General features: G+C 59.4%; 1 protein-coding gene across 3 annotated transcripts in view; it reads left to right on the top strand.

Moving 5' to 3' along the window:
* The window catches only part of Ift122 (intraflagellar transport 122), a 62,853-nt gene that overhangs the window by 37,649 nt on the left and 4,236 nt on the right, over window positions 1-20,968 (top strand). For all 3 annotated transcript variants that reach the window (XM_005387090.2, XM_005387089.2, XM_005387088.2), the window contains 10 exons: window positions 1,043-1,207; window positions 2,807-3,004; window positions 5,455-5,595; window positions 8,618-8,671; window positions 10,961-11,122; window positions 14,429-14,595; window positions 16,633-16,804; window positions 17,950-18,052; window positions 19,776-19,916; window positions 20,493-20,587. In XM_005387090.2, coding sequence (XP_005387147.1) covers window positions 1,043-1,207; window positions 2,807-3,004; window positions 5,455-5,595; window positions 8,618-8,671; window positions 10,961-11,122; window positions 14,429-14,595; window positions 16,633-16,804; window positions 17,950-18,052; window positions 19,776-19,916; window positions 20,493-20,587 — 1,398 coding nt within the window. The remainder of the gene's footprint in view (window positions 1-1,042; window positions 1,208-2,806; window positions 3,005-5,454; window positions 5,596-8,617; window positions 8,672-10,960; window positions 11,123-14,428; window positions 14,596-16,632; window positions 16,805-17,949; window positions 18,053-19,775; window positions 19,917-20,492; window positions 20,588-20,968) is intronic.

Genomic DNA, 20,968 nt, shown 5'->3' with positions numbered 1-20,968 from the left:
TTCTCCTGGTGATGGAACAGTGGGCTTGGGGGTGGGGGGTTGGTTGCTGGAGGGGAGTCTGGCATGTACTTCCTTGGGGACGGTCAGGCCAGAGACACAGCATGCCCTTGTCCAGGCAGAGCTGGCGCTGCCCAGCTGCATGGCAGTGGGTTACTGGGCTTCGGGTCACCCTGAAGGTGGGAGGTTGGCTGGCGAAGCAGCTTGGGTGTAGATAGTCTTGGAGGTCAGGGCCCTGCTGGGTCAGGGAGTGGGTTACCACAGGCCCAGCCTGCACCCAGCAGTGCCGGTCCTCAGATGGCACGGATGCTATCAGAACAGAGGCCCTGTGGGCATATAGATGCGGGGAATCTAGGCCACCCGGAGCTAAACAGATTTCTGTGTACATGCGTGCGTGGATGTGTGTTCTTTGCTCAAAATAAGAAAAGTTGTATGTGGGCTACGGAGAAACTTGAAAGTGGAAATAGAGCCGCGTTAGCTGAGAGCCAAGCTGTGTGGCAGATGGCTCCTGGCTGTGGCCATCAGGCCTTCACTGGGGAAGGAAGCTGCAGAGCCTGAGATCAGTGGGTGCCATTAGGCTGCAGGGGCAAAGTGGGGAGAGGTAGTGTCTTCCTTGGCCAGCACCACGTTGCTAAGAGCACTGGCTCTGGGTCACGGTCACTTGGCAGCTCACCTCTCTGAGGCTCAGGCCACACCAAGGTCTCGATGGTGTCTGTCATCCCTCTTCCTGCACTGTTTGTGACCCTGGTCTTTGTCAGGGGCTCCCATGACTCTGCAGAGGGAGCAGCAAAATTAACAGGTCCCCAGCCCAGGTGCTGACAGGCCCACCCCCCTGTTACCATGGTGACCCAGTGGCCACACTGTGGTCCTGAGGACACTACCCACCCCTCCTCACCACCTTCACGTCCCAGCTCTCTCTCTCTGAGCACAGCCCCTGGTGACGGCGGCAGTGGGAGTTGTTCCTATGGAACACATGGGGCTCCAGCAGGCTGGTGCGGCTCCAGCAGCCATTGCCATGACAACTCTCCCTCTGACATTTCTGCAGATCCTGAAGATCTTCGTGGACAACCTTTTCGCCATCGTCCTGCTGAAGCAGGCCACAGCTGTGCGCTGCTTAGACATGAGTGCCTCCCGGAACAAGCTGGCTGTAGTGGATGAGAATGACACGTGCCTGGTATATGACATCCACACCAAGGAGCTGCTGTTCCAGGTGAGGTTGCTGAAACCTCCGGCTTGCCAGGCCGGGCTCCGCAAGGAGCAGGGGCGAGTGAGCCTGAGTCACCCAGGCATGGTCTGCTCCACACTCCCCTACCCCCATTCAGGGTCTGGGCACCTGTCACCAGGAAGGGGCAGGTGCTGCTGTCTGTGTGTTCACAAGAGCAGGATGTGAGAGGACCATAGGGATCTGAACAGACGGGTGGTGGGAGGACACCCACTCTGTTGCCTTCGTCTGTGAGTGACCCAGGCACAGTGAGGACACAGAAGCAGGCTCACAGCTGAGGACGCTGCAGGAACCACAGACAGGGCCCCTTTTGGGTCCGCGGGCAGCACTGCTCCCACCACTGGGCTGGAGGGAGTTTGTCCTGGGGCAAGAGGCTCAGAGGTGCACAGCTGGTTCTGTGTGTGCAAGTGTTCTGCCTGGAGCAGCCCCCCAGAGCCCAGTGCTCCCTCCGGCAGTGTCCCTAGTGTCCTGGGCCAGTTAGGCCTCTTCCTGGTCCGCCTTGTCCCTGGCAGCAGGAGGAGGGCCAGGGCTGGTCTAAAGTGGGGAGCTGCCTCCAGCACTGGAACCGCCCGCCAGAGAGGACTCACACTGACCAGCTGATCAGAGCAGTTTAAGAGAAAAGGGGAGCTCAGCCTCCATCTCCCCGGCCTGCCCCTGCTACTGCCATTCTCCCCTTGCTGTGTGATCTCGAGCACTGGTCCCTGGCTTCAGCCTGTCCTCTCTGAAGTGGGATCCGCACTTTCCCACCTGGAACTGCTGAGACCCCACCACGCCCAGCTCAGTGCTGGGGACAAAGCAGGGCCCTTTGCCTCAGCGTCCGCCCCCCACTGTGACCTGGGCCTAGTCCTGGGAGTGAGTGGCAGGGTGTAGCCCCTGCCCCCTGCTGCAGGCCCTTCCCTCAGAGGCTCAGACACAGGGTTGCTGGTTTCTCCGCCTGTGCTTCTTCCGTGCTCCACGGCCCTTGTCCCCGCAAAGGAAAGCAGCTGGATTTTCTCAGTTACGAGGTAATTCCAGCCCACTCTAGAAAAGCACAAGCTCCTGCTACCCCTGGGGGCTTCAGGCCCAGGAGAGCACCAGGCAGGCCAAGGTGCCTGCCTGGGTATGGTGAGAACGCAGACATGATGCATGATTCTCTAATTTTATAAAGAACTCATTGTTCCTTTTCTCATAAAAATAAAAAAATAGTAGTCATGACAAAAGAAAATTCAGGCAAACAAAAACAAAGAAAATAAGCACCCCTCATTCCACCCTCCAGAAGCAGCCTCTGTTAGGCCTTCGGAGTACATCCCTTCCCCCAGGGCCCTGCGTTGGTTCTTTTAGTTGAAGTGGATCCTCCTTTGCTGATTTCTCCTGACATGGAGCGATTGCTCTGTGTGGGGTGGTGGTCCATTTTCTGGAAGTCCCTCTCCCAGCTGCACTGCCAAGAGCACTTGGTGCCCACCCTGGCTTCCTCTCCTCCTCCCCCCCCCCCGCCGCCTCCCACCTTAGCACTTGGTCCTGTGACCCAGGCTTTGAGGTGGACTTGGCTGACATGAGGATGGTGCTGAGGCCAGACGTGGCTCAGGCCCCTTCCCCGCTACCCCACAGGAGCCCAATGCCAACAGTGTGGCCTGGAACACACAGTGCGAGGACATGCTCTGCTTCTCGGGCGGCGGCTACCTCAACATCAAGGCCAGCACCTTCCCCGTGCACCAGCAGAAGCTGCAGGGCTTCGTGGTTGGCTACAATGGCTCCAAGATCTTCTGCCTCCATGTCTTCGCCATGTCTGCCGTGGAGGTGCCACAGGTACCCGGGTACAACAGGGAGACAGGGCAGATGCCGGGATGGGCAGGTGGAGGTGCTGTGGGCCTCAAGCCTGGAGCCCTGGCTGCAACCTGAGCAGCCCATGTGTCTCTGGGCAAACAACTCAACCTCTGAGCTTCCTGCCCCTCCATCCCTTCCTGGTCAGGACAGGGAGGGCCGTGCACTGAGCCTGCAGAGCCAGCAAGCAGCCGCCCAGCAGGAGCCAGTGGTGTAGGGTGTGTATGGGGGAAAGGGGACAGACATAGGCCGAGGGACATGGACGCCAGGCACAAGTCCCTGAACTTGGAGGGGGCTACATGGGGATGGGCCTGGGGCTGGAGCCCACTTCCCCTGAGCCAGGGAGCCCAGGCCTGGCTGTGGGGCCCCTGGCCCATCACAGAGCAGGCGTTCAGGTCTGACCCTGAGTTCAGATCCAAGGAAACGGAAGGAGAAGAGGGAGGCTAGGGAGAGGGGAGAAGCAGCGGGAGGAGGGGACTCTTCCTGCATCCTCGTCCTCATCTGCTCCTGGGCAGCCACCCAAACCCCAAACCCAGGCTCCGCATCCGCCAGGAACCCGCTTTGCCTCAGTTGTGCCAGTTGGGCTCTGCTTATTAAAAGGCTTTCTCCCAAGATTGCGATCCTGACCTCAAAAAAAATACAGTATGCCGCGCCCTGGTTTGGGCCAGCCACGAGGAGCCAGAGGGGCCTGAGCCGCCCCCCAACTCCCTGCCAGGACCTTTCAGCCGGAGCCGGGAAGCCTCTCCTGGCTTCAGGGCGCCCTGCTGATGGGGGCGGCCAGGCCAGGGTAGGAGAGGCTCTGTAGACAAAGACCATTTATCTGTCGCCCTGCCCCCCAGGGCCCTGCGGCTGGGCCTCCACTCAGAGTGAGCCTGAGCCGCTCTGAGGAGTCTGGTTCCCTTTCGACATCTGCCTCATCTTGTGCAAGCGCTGGTGTGTCCGCACTGCCAAGTAGGGCAGCAGCCCTGGTCAGGGGCGCCACAGCAAAGGGGGGGAAGCTCCGAGGGTTCCGCCCATCAAAGCCCCAGGCGGGCCCCTGTCGTGTGCTCTTGTGCTGCTGGCCTGTCTCCTTGCCTGTCCTACCATCACGTGTGCACACTACTTGAGGCCTCATTTTCTTCTCTGTAAAATGGGGTTAACTTAGTTCTTGTTATTTTGTGGTGGCGTCTCGCCACCTTGCCCAGGTGATCCTCCTGCCTCACTCTGCAGAGCAGCTGGGGCTGTAGGCCCAGGCCACTATTCGAGGCTTGAAATAGGGTTAGTTATACGCATCCTCAGGTTTCATTTGGCCCAGTTCCTGTTGTCCTCACAAGAGTCATAAAATAGCAGGAACAAGACAGAGGTACCCAGAGGAGTTCAGGAAGGAAAGTCACTGTGGGGGAAGCTTCCAGGGAGGTGGAGCTGAGCCCAGCAAGGCCCACGCAGGCCACAGAGCAGGCAGCCTTCCTGCTGGGGCGAGGACCAGTGTGGAGAAAGGTGTGGCAGCGACGAGTGTGCTCGCCCCTTGCCCACGCTCATCCCTCCCAAAGCTCCACTGTCCCTCTGCTTTGCCTGTGGCTGGGCTGGCAGCTTCTGGACAGGTGACCCCCTAGGTACGGCTGAGCCAGGCCTTCCCTGTGGACGGAGGGTAGGGTGGCCCTCGCGGGAAAGTTTCCTGCAACGCAAGCTGAAAAGGGGCCAGGAAAAGTCAAAGATCAAGATCCCAAAGGGAGGAGCAGCTTGCAGCTTGACATTTGGGAACTGGTAATGCACGTGGTCTCCGCTGCTCAGGATCCGCCGGCCTCAGACGTGGAGGACAGGGCCCTGGCATGAGAAAGCCAGTCCTGCGCAGACCCACGCCCGCTGTCAGGGCAGAACCTGGGATCAGACCTCTGCTCCAGCCTCGGGTTCCTGTCTGCCAGGCCTGCACCCCCGGATGAGCTGGGGGTCCCTTCTAGGTCTGAGTCTCTTGGGCCCTCACCAGGGCTCCGCACATCTGCTACACAGAGACCTTGTCATCTGGGGCCACCCCAGGTTCCCTCTACAGGGGAGAGCTAGTCCCCAGGGCCAGAGAACCAGGGAACCAGGACAGCCCTCGTCCCTCACTCATTCCCGAGGCACACAGAGCGAAGCCTGACAAAGCGACGCCTGCGCGGGAGGCAGGCCTGTGAGCGCAGCTGACTGGCACCCCACAGAGGCCAAGGAAGCTCGGACTCCTTCCTGTGGCGGGGAGTTCTAGCGCTGGCGACCTCCCACAGACCAGGGGCCCAGTGGGGTTCTGCAGGGGACGAGAGTGCTAAGGCGGGCCTGGGGTGTTGGGCCTGTGAGGTGGGCTGTGTGGGCCCTGCAGGCCTCTGTCCTGAAGCCTCCCACACACGGGCAGGCAGGTGTGGACTCTGGCTCTGCACTGCTCTAAGCCTCACCACCCCATCCCCACCTTGGGCCCCATCCCGCAGTCTGCCCCGATGTACCAGTACCTGGACAGGAAGATGTTCCGAGAAGCATACCAGATCGCCTGCTTGGGGGTGACTGACGCAGACTGGCGTGAACTGGCCATGGAGGCACTGGAAGGATTAGAGTTTGAGACAGCAAAGAAGGTAAGCCCCGGCTCAGCAGAAGCTGGACTCAGACCTTGTGGTGATATGGAAGGGCAGGAGCAGGAGCAGGTCGGGGACCCTGATGTCAGGCCGCAGGTCCTCACAGTGGGCTCGGTAGGGACAATCCCGGGAGTTGTCAGATCTAAGCGGACAGTGCTTACAAGCCCAGGCCCCAGAGGAGGAACCGGCCCGCTCTGCTGCCACTTATTAGCTATTATTTACGTACAGCATGTAGCTGAGACTCTGGCCTATAACGGACACTCAGTAATGGTCTAAGCACCCGGCCTTTGTTTGCTCAGCACTCACTGGGCTCAGGGGAGGCTGGTCGTGCTTGGGCTCTGAGGCGCTGTGGTCTCTCCTACATGCCTGTGGTCTGACGCATGAGCTTGACTCACTGTGTCATTTCCTGGTTTAAGCAGCTGAAGCCAGAGAAGTGGCTGGAACACTCAGCCCTGTCTGAACTGAGAAAGCTGCATAGGTTTCTGAGTTGATTTCTACCCAGGACTGAGGCAGAGGGGAAGAGCTTCCACCCCTCTTCATATTAAAGCACGGTCTGGAGCTCAGTGCAGGACCTTTGCCCACTGTGCCCAAGGCCCTGGGTTCCATCCCCGGCACCAGAAAACAGAACAAAACCATGGGAACAATTCTTCTCTAGCACTGATTGGCACCTCAGCGTGGGGAGGGAGTGGAGGCAGCTCTAGGACTTTAGGGCGTGGGGATGTCTCCCTGGGGACAGCTTCCTCCTCCTGCCCACCCAGAGATGCCAGGAGGGATGAGAAGAACAAAGCATTCCTAGTGTGTGTTTTGTTTGTCTTAGCTCAGAAGGAAGTTAAAGATTGCTCCCTAGGTTGTCACCTCCTTGCCCCTGGGAACCAAAGGCCACCTCCTATTAGTACCACAGCACTGCCCAGCCCGTGCTGTGGCTGCGTAGGTGCTCAGCAAAGGTTGGGATGGATAAAGGGAACTGGATTCTGACCCTTGGCTTCTTCCCGTCCTGTATGCAGAAAATGCGCCGTGAGAATAGAAATCATTGCAGTAACCACGTGGCATTTATGTAGTTATTTTAACAGACAAATACAAATGCATATAATGGCCACATGATGTCTAGGAAAGCTACGAGACTTTTTACCTCATTAGGGGCTCCATGTCCTCAGGCACACCCAGGTCCCCAGCCTGTCCTCCCCGCCTGTCACCAGGCACAGCCACAGGCACCCACTAGGTGGCAGAGGAGAGCCACCCAGTGCCTGCCAGCTGCAGCTGGCACCCAGCCCCCAGGCCAGCCTTGGAGCTCGTGACTCTGACCACTCCGCAGCACCCTGACTCTGCAGAACTTCAAGGCTGCTTTTCCTGGGGTTCTCACACCCAAGAATCTTGATGGCAGAACCCAGAAGCCACAGGAGAGCCATGGCTGGAGGCTGGGACAGGTGCAGCCCCGCCTAGAGGATACAGGGGTGGTGAGACCCTAGGTCCCTCCTTCCCCTCTGCTGGCCCTGGACGATGGCTGGGCCTCAGGGAGACCAGGGCAAGAAGACAGCCGGTGATCTTCTGGGCTTCCTCTAGCTCTCTGCTCCTACAGGCGTGCCTTGCCCTCACTGTGAATTTTTATTTTTTTATTATTATTTTTTTTTGAGACAGGGTCTCGCTATGCAGTTCAGACTGGCCTTGAACTCACTTAATAGCCCGGGCTGACCTCAAACTCACAACAATCCTCCTGCCTCAGCCTCCCAAGTGCTAGGATTACAGGTGTGCGCCATCACGCCTGGTGCCCTTGCTGTGAATTCCTCTCAAATCACCTACCTCCTGGCACAGTCCAGTGCGCCTGTGGTCCTAACCACTTGCAAAACAGGCAGAAGCATTCCCTGGGCCCAAGAATTCGACATCAGCCCGTGTGGCAGAGGGAGAGCCCGTTTCAAACAAAACGCAAAAAACAAACAAAATCTCCACTTGCCAGCTGCCTGGTCTTGCCAGCCTGTGATGCTTTTCTTAGTTTGCTGCCCACCACCGCCGTGTGCGGACAGGGTGCCGTCCAGTTCTCACAGACAGCTCCTAGCTCAGGGCGGTTTCCAGTTGGGCCCCTGCACTAGAGGTGGGACAGAGGCTAAGCTGTATTCGTGTCTGGGTTCCCAGCTTCTGACAGGGCACTGGGCCTTGAGGGACAAAAGACGCAGTCCCACCATGGTTGTCTGAGGTGGCAGAGGCCAGATGACCTGGTCATTTACCTGTCTTTCTGGTTTTAGGAGGAAGGGACACACTGAGCAGAGGGCTCGAGTGCTGGGTTGCCCTGCACTTTCGACCCTTAGATCACAGCCCCAGAGTCACTTCCTGCTGGGCGAGTGTCTATGCCAGGCCAACGGGGTGGGCAGTGCAGCTCGGGAGAAGTGTTAACAGCACGGCCCCAGGACCACAGCCCCTCAGCAGCACCTCTGAACCCCTTGTAACACCTGCAGGCGGCAGCAGCGGCTTAGCTGACACCCACGCGCCCGGGGCCCGTGAATGGCGGGCAGCCCAAGGGTGAGGGGCTCCAGCCTCAATGTGTTTCCAGGGCTCGGGCATGCTGGTAGGGTTGACATAAAAATGTGCCTTTTAGACACGAAGTGGTTCTAAGGCACTGGCTCCATCCTCCCAGCTTCCTCCCCTCTCCCTCCATGCTGGCCCAGGCTGCACTTGCCCCTGTTTCTGGGTGAGTAGAGCTGTCTCCTGCTCACATCTGTGCCATCCTACTCCCACACAGATGCCGCTGCCAAAGTCAGTGCCTGCTCCCCCTGTGGACAGAGTCTCCCGGGAGGCCCTGGCCCAGCCTGCACCGTCACAGCTTTGTTTTCCTAATCCCCAAATGGTGGGTGCAGCCAGCGCCACTTTGCTGTTCCTCCTGCAGACTAATCCAGAATAACATGGCCTGGCTGGGTGGCAAGGCAGATCGGTGCCCACCTCTCCCACCCTTGCCAGACCCCCTCCTGCAGCTTGCCTTCCATTCCGCATCTGCTGGGGCTGAGGCGGCTGACCTCGTGTTCCTTCCCCACAGGCCTTCGCCAGAGTGCAGGACCTGCGCTACCTGGAGCTCATCAGCAGCATTGAGGTAAAGACGAAGCTTCCCCTTCTCCAGAGGCCAGGCCCCGAGGACGGGAACAGCCTGGTGTGTGGCCTTGCGGGCTCAGCCTTGCAGGCCACAGTGCCCCAGGTGGGGATATTGGAGGGTCAGGTGGCTCCTGACACCCTGGCTTTGGAAGCCTGCACAGAATCGCTGAGAATGGAAGAGCCCCCGGCACCCGGCTGTGTCCCTGTGGCCGCACCCTCTGCGGCTCCCTGTTCCACAGCACGTGCTCTGTGCCCCACGCCTGGAAGTGGAGCCGCAGAGAGTCCCACAGAGCCCCGGCCCACGCTTCTGGCCTCGTCAGCCACTTGGGCAGCTGAGACGCTGGTGCTAAGTATGCCATTTGCTGGGTGACAGGAGAGCTATTCTTAATTTCTGTGTATCTCAGTGCTGTCTGACTCTCTGTAAAAAGGCATACATATTTTTTCCCCTGAACAGATTTATTGTGAGGCTAAGGGAATGTGAGATACATTTGAATTCCCAGATGGAAGCAGGGAGGAAGTCAGCACATCTTATCCCCCACGTTCAGCTTAGGGTAACAAATACCTGTTGCAGGCCAGGCCTGGTGCCGAGCTCAGCAGGCCAAGAGCCAGGGTGGGGACGGGCCCAACATTGGGGCCCAGGGAGGGATAGGGCTGCCGTGGGAGCAGTCTGCCCCGTCCACCTGCATGGCCAGTGAGAGCACCACCCATGTCCCCAGGGCTCAAAGCAGGTGCATGAGCTGTGTTCAGTGTCCCAAGGGTCCGCAGCCAGAGGCTTGGGTGCTGTGGAAATCTGTTCTGCCTGCTTCCCAGCCTCCTGCTGTCTTTCCCCCGGCCACCTCCTGCCCCAGGTGCCGCAGGGGCACAGTGCCTTCTGTGGCTGTCCTACCTGTGTGGCTAAGGGCACCATCTCCCTGCACTGGCAGTGCCGCTGCTCTAGGGTCCTCACAATGCCATGGGACACAGGGTGTTGCTCTGCAGCTCTTGTCCTGGAAATGTGTGTCCCTTCTCACGGGCGGGGAGCGGGAGGTCAGGGCACGGTCAGACTGTGGCTCTGAGTCCTGATGGCTAGGGGCCTGGCCTGTGCGATGCTGGGCTTGGCCTGGCTCCAGAGAGCTGAGCAGCCTCCAGAGGTGTCTCCAGGACTGCTGTAGAGTCACTGTCCTGATGGCCAGAGGGGACGCATCCTCACAGGCCATGCACAGACCCTGGTCCTCAGCAGGGCGGCCTGCTGAGTCCTTGAGGGGATGTGGCCGAAAGCCTGTGCCTAGAAAGCCTCCTCTCATCACATTCATTCGCAGCCATGAGTTGAGTTACTTGGCTGATTTGCCCAAACTATGTGAAGGATGGTTTTACTTTTATTATTTGTGTCACAGGGGAAGCTTGTTGCTTCCAGCTGTTGAAATCTCACCCGCCTGCCTGGGAGTTGGAGCCCAGTCTCCTCTCCTCCAGCCTGGCACACCTGCTAGCAAACAAGCAGAGGTGCTGAGGGGACGCAGGCTGGGTGCTATCCCGTGTTTACAAATACTCACACAGCAGCTAGTGAGGAGGCCGCAGGTGGCTGTGCTTGGTGCTGCTCTGAGGTGCTGCTGACCACGTGCCCTTGGGGATCATCGGGGACCGTCACTCGTTTCAGAGAGCGGGGTCACAGGACACAGAGCCTTGGGTTTGCCAGAACTGAGCCCCGTGCTAGCTCTGTCTGACCTTGACCTCGTCCTCTTGAATCTTAGCTTCCTTCACAGTGTCCTTGAGATGTGACACAGGGGTCCCCGAGAGCAGTGAGGAGCCTGCTCGTACCTAGCGTGTACCTCGTGGGTGTGTAGGCACGGCGTCCCTTCTGTCCCTTCAGAACTAGGCCCATGGGAAGACTTGTCTTTGCTGTGGCCTCACCTTTGTTAGAAACCCCAAACTTTCTCCTTGCCTGTCGTCACTGGGCCACTGCTCCTGGCCAGGCTGGAGGCCTCGGAGCTCCTGGTGGCCTGGGGCCATCAGCAAGTTGCAGTGCACTGTCCGAACAGTCCCACTGCTGCCTGTCCCACAGGAAAGCGGCTGAGGAATTTCCCTTAAGCAAACAAAGGTTTCCATCTCTTTTTATCTTCACGGGTCTGGAAAAATCTCCGCTTTTGTTGTCAGGCGCTCCCATCATACCATAGGTGGGAGAAGCGACGGCCCAGGAGCCACAGTGGTTCCGCTGGAAAGCCCGGGCCCCTGCCAGAAATAGTAGCTCCAGCCCCTGTGCAGGCTGCTTCCTGCCCGGCTCAGGGGCCATTTCCTGTGCTTCTAATTTTTCCAGGAGAGGAGGAAGCGAGGAGAGACCAACAGTGACCTGTTCCTGGCAGATGTGTTCTCCTACCAGGGGAAGTTCCACGAGGCTGCCAAGCTGTACAAGAGGAGCGGGCACGAGGACCTCGCACTTGCCATGTACACCGACCTGCGCATGTTCGAGTACGCCAAGGTAATGGTGCGCCCCAGCCAGGCAGCCACCACACCCAGGCTGTGTCCAGAAAGAGGTGGTGTGGACCCCAGCAGCCCTGGCCTTGGGAAGCTGGGTCCTTCAGTGACAGAGGGCCTGGCCATCGCCGCTGGTTGAGCCTGACCTGAGTCTGATCTTGAAGGCTGAATTCTGAGGGACAGAGTGTGACAGTTCGGATCTTGGTCAGCAGGCAGCACAGGGCTTTTAGCAAGTGTCGAGACTCCAGGCACCAGGGAGGTCTCCCACAAGTTCTCCCCAGCTTTGCCAGGGGCCAGGAAGGGCCAGTACCCTTGGACAGGGTTGGCCCTCCAGTGCTTAGTCTTAGCGTACCCAAATTCTGAGGAGCCATTGTTAGCACAGGGCCTGCAGGGCTCTGTGAGATGAGCTGGTGGGGTCCCTGCCACAGATTGTCTCTGTCAGACCGGGCACCAAAGGTAGGAGGCACCTTTGTTAACCTGCCTTTGCCTGGTGACCCAAAGCAAGTCTTCAGCCACAGCCAACTCGTGGCCATGAAGGACTACTTCCTTGCTCGTAAGTCCAAGGCAGAAATCCTCCCCAGTTGGTTCTGCTGTCTGTCCCCAAAGGTGGCTCTCTTCCTTTTCTTCCCCTACCTGGCTGGTTCTGGGCTATAAGCCATGTCCCCGACCCCCTATGCAGGCATCTTCCTCACATGCTCAGGGCCTTCTGCCTGTCCTTTATTATTGTCCTTTCCCCCTGCTGTGTCCCCATCACATACCCACAAGGCTCCCTGGAACATTCACACAGAGAATACCACACTTGGTGCATCTCCCTGGGAACAAACCTTATAGTGCAGGATGGCGTCCTCAGAGGTAGAATCCAGGCATCAGGATGGGGGTCTGGGGGCTGGGGATTTAGCTCAGTGGCACAGTGCCTGCCTGGCAAGCATGAGGTCATAAGTTCGATTCCCGGTACCGGAAAAAAAAAAAAAAAAACAGGATGGGGGCCTGGCTGTGCTTCAGGATGAGGGCCTTTGGGGACCCCAGGGAGCATGCCCCAGGTGGGCAGCAGTGGCGATCAGAAACGATCAGAAACGCCTTGTGTGGTATCCAGAGTGCAGTGCGGCTGTGGGCCCCTGCCAGGCAAGCCAGGCCCCATGCGCTGTGCCCTGCTGCCCCAGAGATGAGGGCTGCAGCTCAGGTCAGGTCTGAGAAGGCCCTGCCAGTGTAGGAAGCCGCAGGGAGAGCAGGAAGGGGCGGGGGCACCAGCACAGCGTGGGTGCCCGTGGTCCTGAGCCCTGCATCCCCATCTCCTGCCCGCCGCACAGGGTTCACACGCTCCATCTGGTCTGTCTCTAAGATAAACACACTGGGCCTGTTTGAGGTTTCAGTTTTTTATCACAATTCGAAGTAGGTCAGTTCCATCTCAAACTGCCACCGCCATGGCTGGAACGGGAGAAACTGCACACATGCCCATTTCGCCAAGCGAGACACAGTGCTTATTAACGTGCCGTGTTTTTGTTTACTTGAAAATTGCTTCCCAAGATTCAATCTGGTTTTTGGAAAATTTTTAAATTACATTCCCATGTACAAATAAATTGTATGCTTTCCGGATAAGTGACATGTTTATATACTGATAAAGGGAGTTACAATGCTCTTAACCCCTGTGTAGTGCATCCTTATCGGAATCGCCAGCCTGAGAACCCTGGTCTGTCTCATTCATCACTCAGCACGGCCTCGTTCTGTCCACTTCGGGACAAAGTCTTTACCATGGCCCCAGATAGTGTGTAAATTAGCTTTGTGGAACCAGAAGGCCTTCGGAAACCCAGTTTGCAAGGCTTGAGGAGCCAGTTAGACTCAGCGTCCATTAAGTCACAGCCCGAGCTGGGCCACTGGTGGAGAGCAAGCGCGTGCTGGGCGTGGTCCCCTGGGGAGACCACCCAAATGTGCATCACCAGCCCCTGACCTGCCTGCTGAGTACCTGCCCGATTAGGGGATGTTTCTGCTCTCTGGTGAGGCTGTCCCCGCCAGCCCTGCAGGTAACCGCAGTTCACCCACGGGCAGGCAGTCACCAGCCTTGTGTGGGCACAGCAAGTAGACACAGAGTGCCAGGACTGGAATGTGTCTGCAATGGCCTGCTGGTGCCCCTGTGCAGGCTGGAGGGAACCCCAGCCAGTGAGGCGGCCCTGTCCCCTACCAGGTCCTCAGCCTCCAGGGAAACTGCCCATCCTCCCCTCCCTAAAACAGTGTGTTCTCAGGCCGCCTTAACCTGTGATTTTAGGGGCTACATAATTACCCTGGAAGCAAATGGAAAAAGAAGTGAGCTAATTGTCGGAGTGGGTTTTTAGCATACGCTGACTGTACTTTCCTGACAAATGCATGCTGATGAGGGAGGGAGTGCTTTTCTATACTTGGTGAGATTGGCGCACAGCTCTCAGCGGGGTCCGCTGCTCCTCAGCAAACCGTGTGTTCTCCTAATGCTGGGACGAGCTGCAGGCTCTTGACTCCTTTGAAAGTCCTCCCTTCCCGCTGTCAGTGCCCAGGCTGTCTCAGCTATGGTGTCTGCCTCCTAAAGACACTGTGGTTTTTGGAGGCTGCTTCTCCTGCACTCAAGAGCTGATGACCCGGAGAGCTGGGCAGAGCCCTGCAGCCCAGAACCGACCCAGGATCACAGGCCCATGTCCTTCACTCCTCTCTCCAGGGACCTGCTGCCCGCTGCCTCAGTGCCCACACTTCTACTGTCCCACTGTGGGCCAGGTGCCCACCCTACAGCCTGATCTCAGAACAGGGTATCATGCTCATTAGCCATGTCAGGTGCTGCCTTCCAGCAGTCCCTTGCCAACCTCCACCTCCAGGGTGACACTGAAGGGGAGAGCCCCGGGTTCAGGCCACAGAGCACCTGAGAAGTGAGACACAAGTCAGCCTGCCAGAGTGGAGCAGCTGAGGGAGGCCACCAAGGCCGAGCCTAGAGCCCTGTGCATTGTGGCCCTGTAAGTTTAAGGCACCAGGTGCTCAACCCGTGTGCAGCATGTGGTCTCAGCATGTTCTCTGGATGAAGGTGGAGGACTGGATGTTTGAGGAAGTCACATGCATAGCAGAGGGGTGAGCACCTGGCCACAGCGCCGCTCCGCAGAGGAGGGAAGGAAGCGCTGAGGGCCATGGTTTCCCCAGAAACACCTGTGGGTAGCCCAAGGCTCCGGGTCCCCAGGGACGCCGGGGACTGCCCCGACTCCATCCTGCGCTGGGCCCTGCCTGCTTCCTGGCCAGCACGCCTGACAATGCTGGCACAGGAAGTCCTGACCAGACGCTTCTGTTTGCTGTGCTTCCTCAGGATTTCCTCGGATCTGGAGACCCCAAAGAAACCAAGATGCTGATCACCAAGCAGGCAGACTGGGCCCGAAACATCAACGAGCCCAAAGCTGCGGTGGAGATGTACCTCTCGGCTGGAGAGCACATCAAGGCCATCGAGATCAGTGGTGACCTCGGCTGGGTGGACATGTAGGTCTCAGCCCTGCCCCGGGGGGAGCTGGGTGGCACGTCACATCGTGCCATGTCACATCACGTCACGTCACGTCAGCATCACGTTCTGGCTAATGAGGGAGAACAGTGTTTGCCTAAATATCCAAGCCAAAGACACATGTGACGGATTCTGTGGGAGACGAGGTGGAACAGGTCACTTCCCTTGAGGAGCCCTGTAGTCCCAGGGAGAGGGTGGTAAGGACGAAGGTGGTGATACCAGACCTCAGGCTGCCTCCTGCTGTGTGTGCCACTCTTGGCTCTGTGGAGACCTGGCAGCGTTCCATGCCCACTCCCAGGGCTGGTGCTTTCACACCTGTCTTGCAGCTGGCTCACCTGATTGAAAAGGGCCACACAGCTAGGAGCTGCAAGTGGCTGCGGGTGCCAACCCCACAGCTTCAGCGCCAGGAGTGCACATTTCAGGAGCAAAGGGCAGGTGTCCTTGAAGGTCACAGAAGGAAACCCGCAGATGTCTCTGCGGGGGCCCTGGCTGGAATCAGGTGCAGGCCGGGGGCCCCACAGGGCCTCAATGCCATGCCCAAGCCTCTGGTTTTAGTCCCTTAGCAGGCAGTAGGACCGAGCTCAGGCCCTGCTAGGGACAGGAGGGCAGGTCGCAGGCAGCCAAAGGCTGGGAGGGGACAGGTGGTGGAGGGAGAGGGTGAGGGTGGGGAGGAGCTGGAGCCTAGGCAGAGGCAGGTGGGTGGAGGCCAGTTCTTTTTTTTTTTTTTTTTTTTTTTTTTTTTTTTTGGTTTTTCTCCGGTACCAGGAACTGAACTCACGACCTTGCGCTTGCCAGGCAGGCGCTTTTGCCGCTGAGCTAAATCCCCAGCCCCGAGGCCAGTTCTGAGCTTGGCCAGGTGGGTGCCATGCCCCAGCCCTCCGGACAGCCTCCCCTTCTGGACAGTGGGCTGCATGCGAGCACTTGTAAGTGCACACACACATGTGCCTTACACAGCAGGCGTGAGGGCAGGCGAGCAGGGGCCGCTGAGGCAGGCTGAGTCTGGCTCTGGAGGCTGGAGTTTACTCTGGAAGCAGTGCCAGGGTCCAGCAGTCACGCCAGGACCAGGCGGTGGTATGGCCCCGCACGACCTGCCACCCTCCTCTTGTCTGGGAATCAGGGGTCTTGGACCAGGGCACAGTGTCTCCCCCACAGAGGTGGCGCGGTGAGAGCCAGGCAGGTCGCATGCCGCTGTCCCCGCTGGCTTTTCCTGTCACTTTCATTCTCAAGTGCTGTGTCAGGTGACCCAGAGACCACAACCCAGATCCGAAAGGAGACCTCAGCCTGTTGTCCCTTTCTGAGGCCTGCTGTGAAGGGGCCTGTCCTCCAGGGACATCAGTTTGAGGGGGGGCTCTGCAGCTCTCAGGGGTACTTGTGCCACCCTCCCTAAAATGTGGCCTCTTCCTTTGGAGTGGGGTTATTTTTAGATGCCATTATTATTCCACACACAGACTGACAGGCCTCCCGCGCCTGCCTGTCTCTGGGAGGATCTGTCGTGGCCACCCGCCTCCCCCGCTTCTCACATGGGGAGCCTGCCCTGCGAACACTGGTTCTACTCCAAATGCCAGCTGACCGTAGCCAATACAGGCATACCCTGTGGCCCTTCCACAGGAGCTCGGGAGGGCCGGGCCCGCTTGGTAAGATGTGGCGGGCGTCTGGTGCCCGAGGCCACCCTGGGCCTGCGCACGCCCCTTCCTCCAGGGCCCATGCGGAGGGGCTTCATGCCAGCCTCTGCTCCCAGCTGCAGAGCCCTGGGCAGGTGCCTCACCTCTACCCACTGCCAGAGTCTGGAATGGAAGCAGTCACACCCACTTCCTCGGGTACCAGAGGCTCGCTGGGACCTGGGAGAGCCCAGGCGCTATTGCCATCTTGGTACCTGGCTGAGGTTTCGGATACTCACCTCCATCCCCATGTTCTGCTGTGTAGATCGGGGGCCCCTGTGACAGGCGCAGGAGGTGTAGGTGCCACGGAGCCTTCAGGACTCCTCCTCTCTGGCCTGTGGGGCTCCTCTCTCCGGCCAGGTTGATTGACATCGCCCGGAAGCTGGACAAGGCCGAGCGTGAGCCGCTGCTGCTGTGTGCACGCTACTTCAAGGAGCTGGACAGCCCCAGCTACGCCGCTGAGACCTACCTGAAGCTCGGCGACCTCCAAGCCCTGGTGCAGCTGCATGTGGAGACCCAGCACTGGGACGAGGTGAGGGGCGAGGGTGGCCCTGGGGCTAGCGTGGAGCAGGGCTGCCCGCACACAGAGGCCACGTTGGCTTAGCAGCCAGGACTCTGCCTGAATCCTGAATCCACAGTGGAGGGTCTTCCTTGATGACCATCGCCTGTGCGCTCCGCCATCCACAAGGTCCTCGCTGAGGCTGCCAGCACTAGTCCAGCCCACAGCAAGGATGGGCCCAGGAGTGTGGCCTGCGCCTCCTCCAAACAGTACCACAGGCTCCGAGCACCGTTGGTGTAGACACCTGTGTGGCATTTAAAGCCCACCAGGTGGCATTCCTGCAGAAAGTGCTGCCATATTCTCCTGACAGGCCGTCTGTGTGGTCCCAGGGCCGCTCCACCCGCCCTGCTCGCCACAGCCTTGACTCCCGGGTGGCAGGCAAGGGAGCTGGCGGCAGAGGTGGCCAGGTGCGACTGCCTGTGCCCATGTGGGGTTATGCTATCTGCCTGCCCTGGCAGTCTGTTTACAGCTGCAGCAGCCATGCTGGGTACCAGCACCCTGCCTCTTGTCTGCCCTCGAAGTGCTCCACTAGGCAGTGATAAGGTCACTGATGAGACGCACTAGTGGTGTCTAGGACAGACACAGCAGGAGTTGTGTCAGGCAGCAGGAGCCAGTGCTCTGAGGGCACCTGGGCCGGGCTGCAGGTCGCAGACCCCCTGTGCCTGCTCGCCTAGCTCCCACCTAACAGGTGGCCCGGAGGTAGGTACAGCCCCAAGCCCCACATGGCACCACGGCACTGCCATCCACCAGCTAACAAGCAGCAGTGACAGTAACATCAGCCCGTTTCCTTAGGTGTCGCCTGCAATGAAAAGAAATCTGTTTGCAGCGTAGTAGGAGCCCACGCAGATCCTCAAAATAAAATGTTTCCGATCCTGCGCCGCCTCTGTGGTCCAGAGACAGACTGTGTTGTTATTGAATCCAGTCGCTTGCATATTGCTGTTAATTGCCTTTTGTTTTCAAAGAGCAGTTTGTTTTTGTGTTGATGGGGGGGGACGCTGTCCCCTGAGCTGTCAGGCTGGCAGTGTGACATCCCTCCCTCACAGACTCATCCAAGTGCCATGTTTCCCTGGCTGCGGGCTCCCGGCCACATCACAGAATGAATGCTTGTGCTCCCCCAGGCCTTTGCTTTGGGCGAGAAGCACCCTGAGTTTAAGGACGACATCTACGTGCCCTACGCCCAGTGGCTGGCAGAGAACGATCGCTTTGAGGAAGCTCAGAAAGGTAGGCACGGGGTGGCCTTGCTCATCTGTGGGTCCTGGAGGGGACAGCTAGACAGTCTTGGAGCTCTGAGGCCGTGCCCTCGCATACCCACTGCAGGCCCAGGAGGCTCAGGTCTTGACTCCCAGCCCTGCAGGTGCTGAGCTGGCAACCATCTTTCCCTTCTGTCCCTGTCAGCACTGAGGTGCAGACACCGCAGCCATCCCCATCTTGAGATAAGGAAAGTGAGTGTGAAGGTGGCAGAAGAATTTGCCTGAAGTCTCACAGCTGGGAGGCGGCAGAGAGATCACAGAGCCAGGGTACAGCGAGGGCAGAGAGTGCCTGGCACGGCCCCCACTAGGAGCAGGCCTCGGACCGGGCCCCAGCCAGGCAGCACCGCAGCATCTAAAGAAGGAGCCGGGGCAGGTGCAGAGCTGTGACTGGTCACGTGTCGTAATCTAAAACCTGCCTGCCCTCCCTGTGGTGGGCGCCGGCTGGCTGGGCATTAACCTGCACAACCTTGAGCCTTGCCAGCAGCCCTGTGGGGACCTGGAGGCTGAACGTGCCATGCGCAGTCGCAGAGCTGGCGAGTGGCAGGGCTGGCGGCAGGCCGGCCTATCTGCTGGGGGCTCAGTTCTGGGTTGCCGGCTGCCTAGCAGGGTGCACCCCGCCCACCCCACCCGTGTTTCATCTGTACTCCAGGGTGGTGTCATTGTTCCCTCGGACATGGCACGAACCCTGTCCCCTGCCGGAGCCCCTCCGTGAGAGGCTGTGAAGGACAGCCTGTTCTCAAGCACTTCGGAGTTCGCAGCGCGCCCAGCTGCTGAAGTATCTGCTTGTTTGGGCAAAACACATCAACCTCTCCGTCTGTCCGCACCGCCCTTCCAAGAATCCATCACCATAGTAACTTGGTGCACAGACAGGAGCCTGGAGAGGGGGTGGGATGGAGGCCAGGCTTCTTCCTCTCCACGGCAGAGGATGTGGTCACCTGCACGTCCACCTATGGACAGGGGTCGCAGCTGGTGGCCCCAGCAACCCAAGGGGTTGGCACGGAGCAGGTGCCGGGAAGTGGCTGCGATGAAAGTAGCAATGATTGAGACGTCAACTTGCTCGTGTTTGCAGAAGTCTGGTCCTGAGAGTGCACCCCGCTCTCTCTCGGCTGACGTCTGACAGCACCGTGGGAGCGGCCCCGAGGCCTGGGCTGGCTCCTCGACCTCAGGCACAGCCTGCCCGCCCGGCCCGCCAACTCATCGCATTACCGCAGCTAGTTTCCCTTCCCCTCTGCCCTGTTGTGAGGATCCGATGAGTGTTAACTATGAGGTGTTGTGGAAGCCACAAGTCCAGTCAGGGCCAGGTCCTGTTAGTGTCCCCACCCACTGGTGGCACATCCCTGTCTTTCCAGCACTTAGGAGGCTGAGGCAGTAGGATCGCAGTGAGTCCAAGGCCAGCCTACACTACACAGCAAGGCCCTATCTCACCCCTACCCGCAAAATCAAAGCTTTGCGCGAGGATGGGACAGGGTGAATTCTTGCTGGGAAGAGCAGTGTCCCGGGCTTCTGCTCAGCTGTGCCTTGCTATAGCAGGTGGCGGTTTCCCAGCCAAGAGCTGCGCGCTTTTCTCGGGACACGCTTTCCTCGGCTGTCCGTCACCTGACGGGTGGCATCCCAGCTGTGTGCCGCAGGCTCCCCGAGTGTGTCCTGTGTCCCTGTGAGGCGCCCCAGGCTGACCTGCGCCTGGTGCCCTGCAGCGTTCCACAAGGCCGGGCGGCAGGGCGAGGCGGTCCGGGTGCTGGAGCAGCTCACGCACAATGCGGTGGTGGAGAGCAGGTTCAGCGACGCCGGCTACTACTACTGGATGCTGTCGATGCAGTGCCTGGAGATCGCACAGGGTGAGTGGCACCGCCCCAGCCACACGGGCAGGCTGGGCGCAGTGGCCGTGGCCGTGCACAAAGGCACAGTCTGCGCGCCCGCTCTGCCGGCCCCAGAGGCGTGGTTGGGAGGCTGCTGATGCGGAAGACCTCCCACCCGCCACCCAAGCCATACACAGAGGAACCTGGCAAGTGCGGGTGGACACAGTTAATTATGTGAGAAGGTGAAGGGGAGCGCACTTTGCTCCGGAATCCTGCTCATCCCAGGCAGGAAAACGGGTTCTGGGGAAGAGGGACAGGGAGGTGGGCGCGGGCTGAGGACACTGGAGCAGAGGCAGGTATTTGTTGAGGGTCACTGTTTCCTCCTGAGGTCCCCGAGTCTGTCCTGGGTGTGGCCCTGTCCCCTTCTGTAAGGTCAAGGTCACTCTGTGGCCACGCCCTTGGAGGAGGGGCACAGGAACGAGACTGACCCGTGAGCCTGGCACACGCCACCCTCGGCCCAGCCCCCTCCGCCTGGCCCTGCCCTCCTGTTAGGCTCAGGCAGCAGCCACAGCCCCGGGAGACATGTCACCTCCCCCGCCGTCCTGTGCCCCGCAGACCCCGCCCAGAAGGACGCCATGCTGGACAAGTTCCACCACTTCCAGCACCTGGCTGAGCTGTACCACGGCTACCACACTATCCAGAGGTTCACGGTGAGTGCGGGCAGCAGGGGCGCCGTGCGCAGGGCCTCGGGAGAAACGTGATCTTCCCCAGCCAGCCATCGGTTTCACAGGCAGCAGACTCCAGGCCGGAGCTGGCCGGACTGTTCTCATGGCCTGGTTCCGGCCTTCATGGCTTGGGCAAACTCTGGACAGGTGATGGGGGCCCCCTTGCTGTTCCCCGCGTGCGGGCAGGCCACCCGCCCGCTCTGGGCCCCCTGGGGACGTCACCCTCTTGAGGCCGCCCCCTGACTTGCTGCCTGCTCAGCAGTTCACTCTGCTCTGGCCCTCGGTTCCCTTCTCGGTGAGGCAAGATGGTCCAGTTCAGTCATCGTTCTTTCCAGCCGCTGCCTGATGCTCTGGATGAAGGTGCTG

This window comes from Chinchilla lanigera, unplaced genomic scaffold, assembly GCF_000276665.1.
Source record: "Chinchilla lanigera isolate Chin_1 unplaced genomic scaffold, ChiLan1.0 scaffold00028, whole genome shotgun sequence".
Taxonomy (NCBI): domain Eukaryota; kingdom Metazoa; phylum Chordata; class Mammalia; order Rodentia; family Chinchillidae; genus Chinchilla; species Chinchilla lanigera.
Note: the sequence above shows the minus strand (reverse complement) of the source record. Positions and strands in the feature narration are given on the sequence as shown.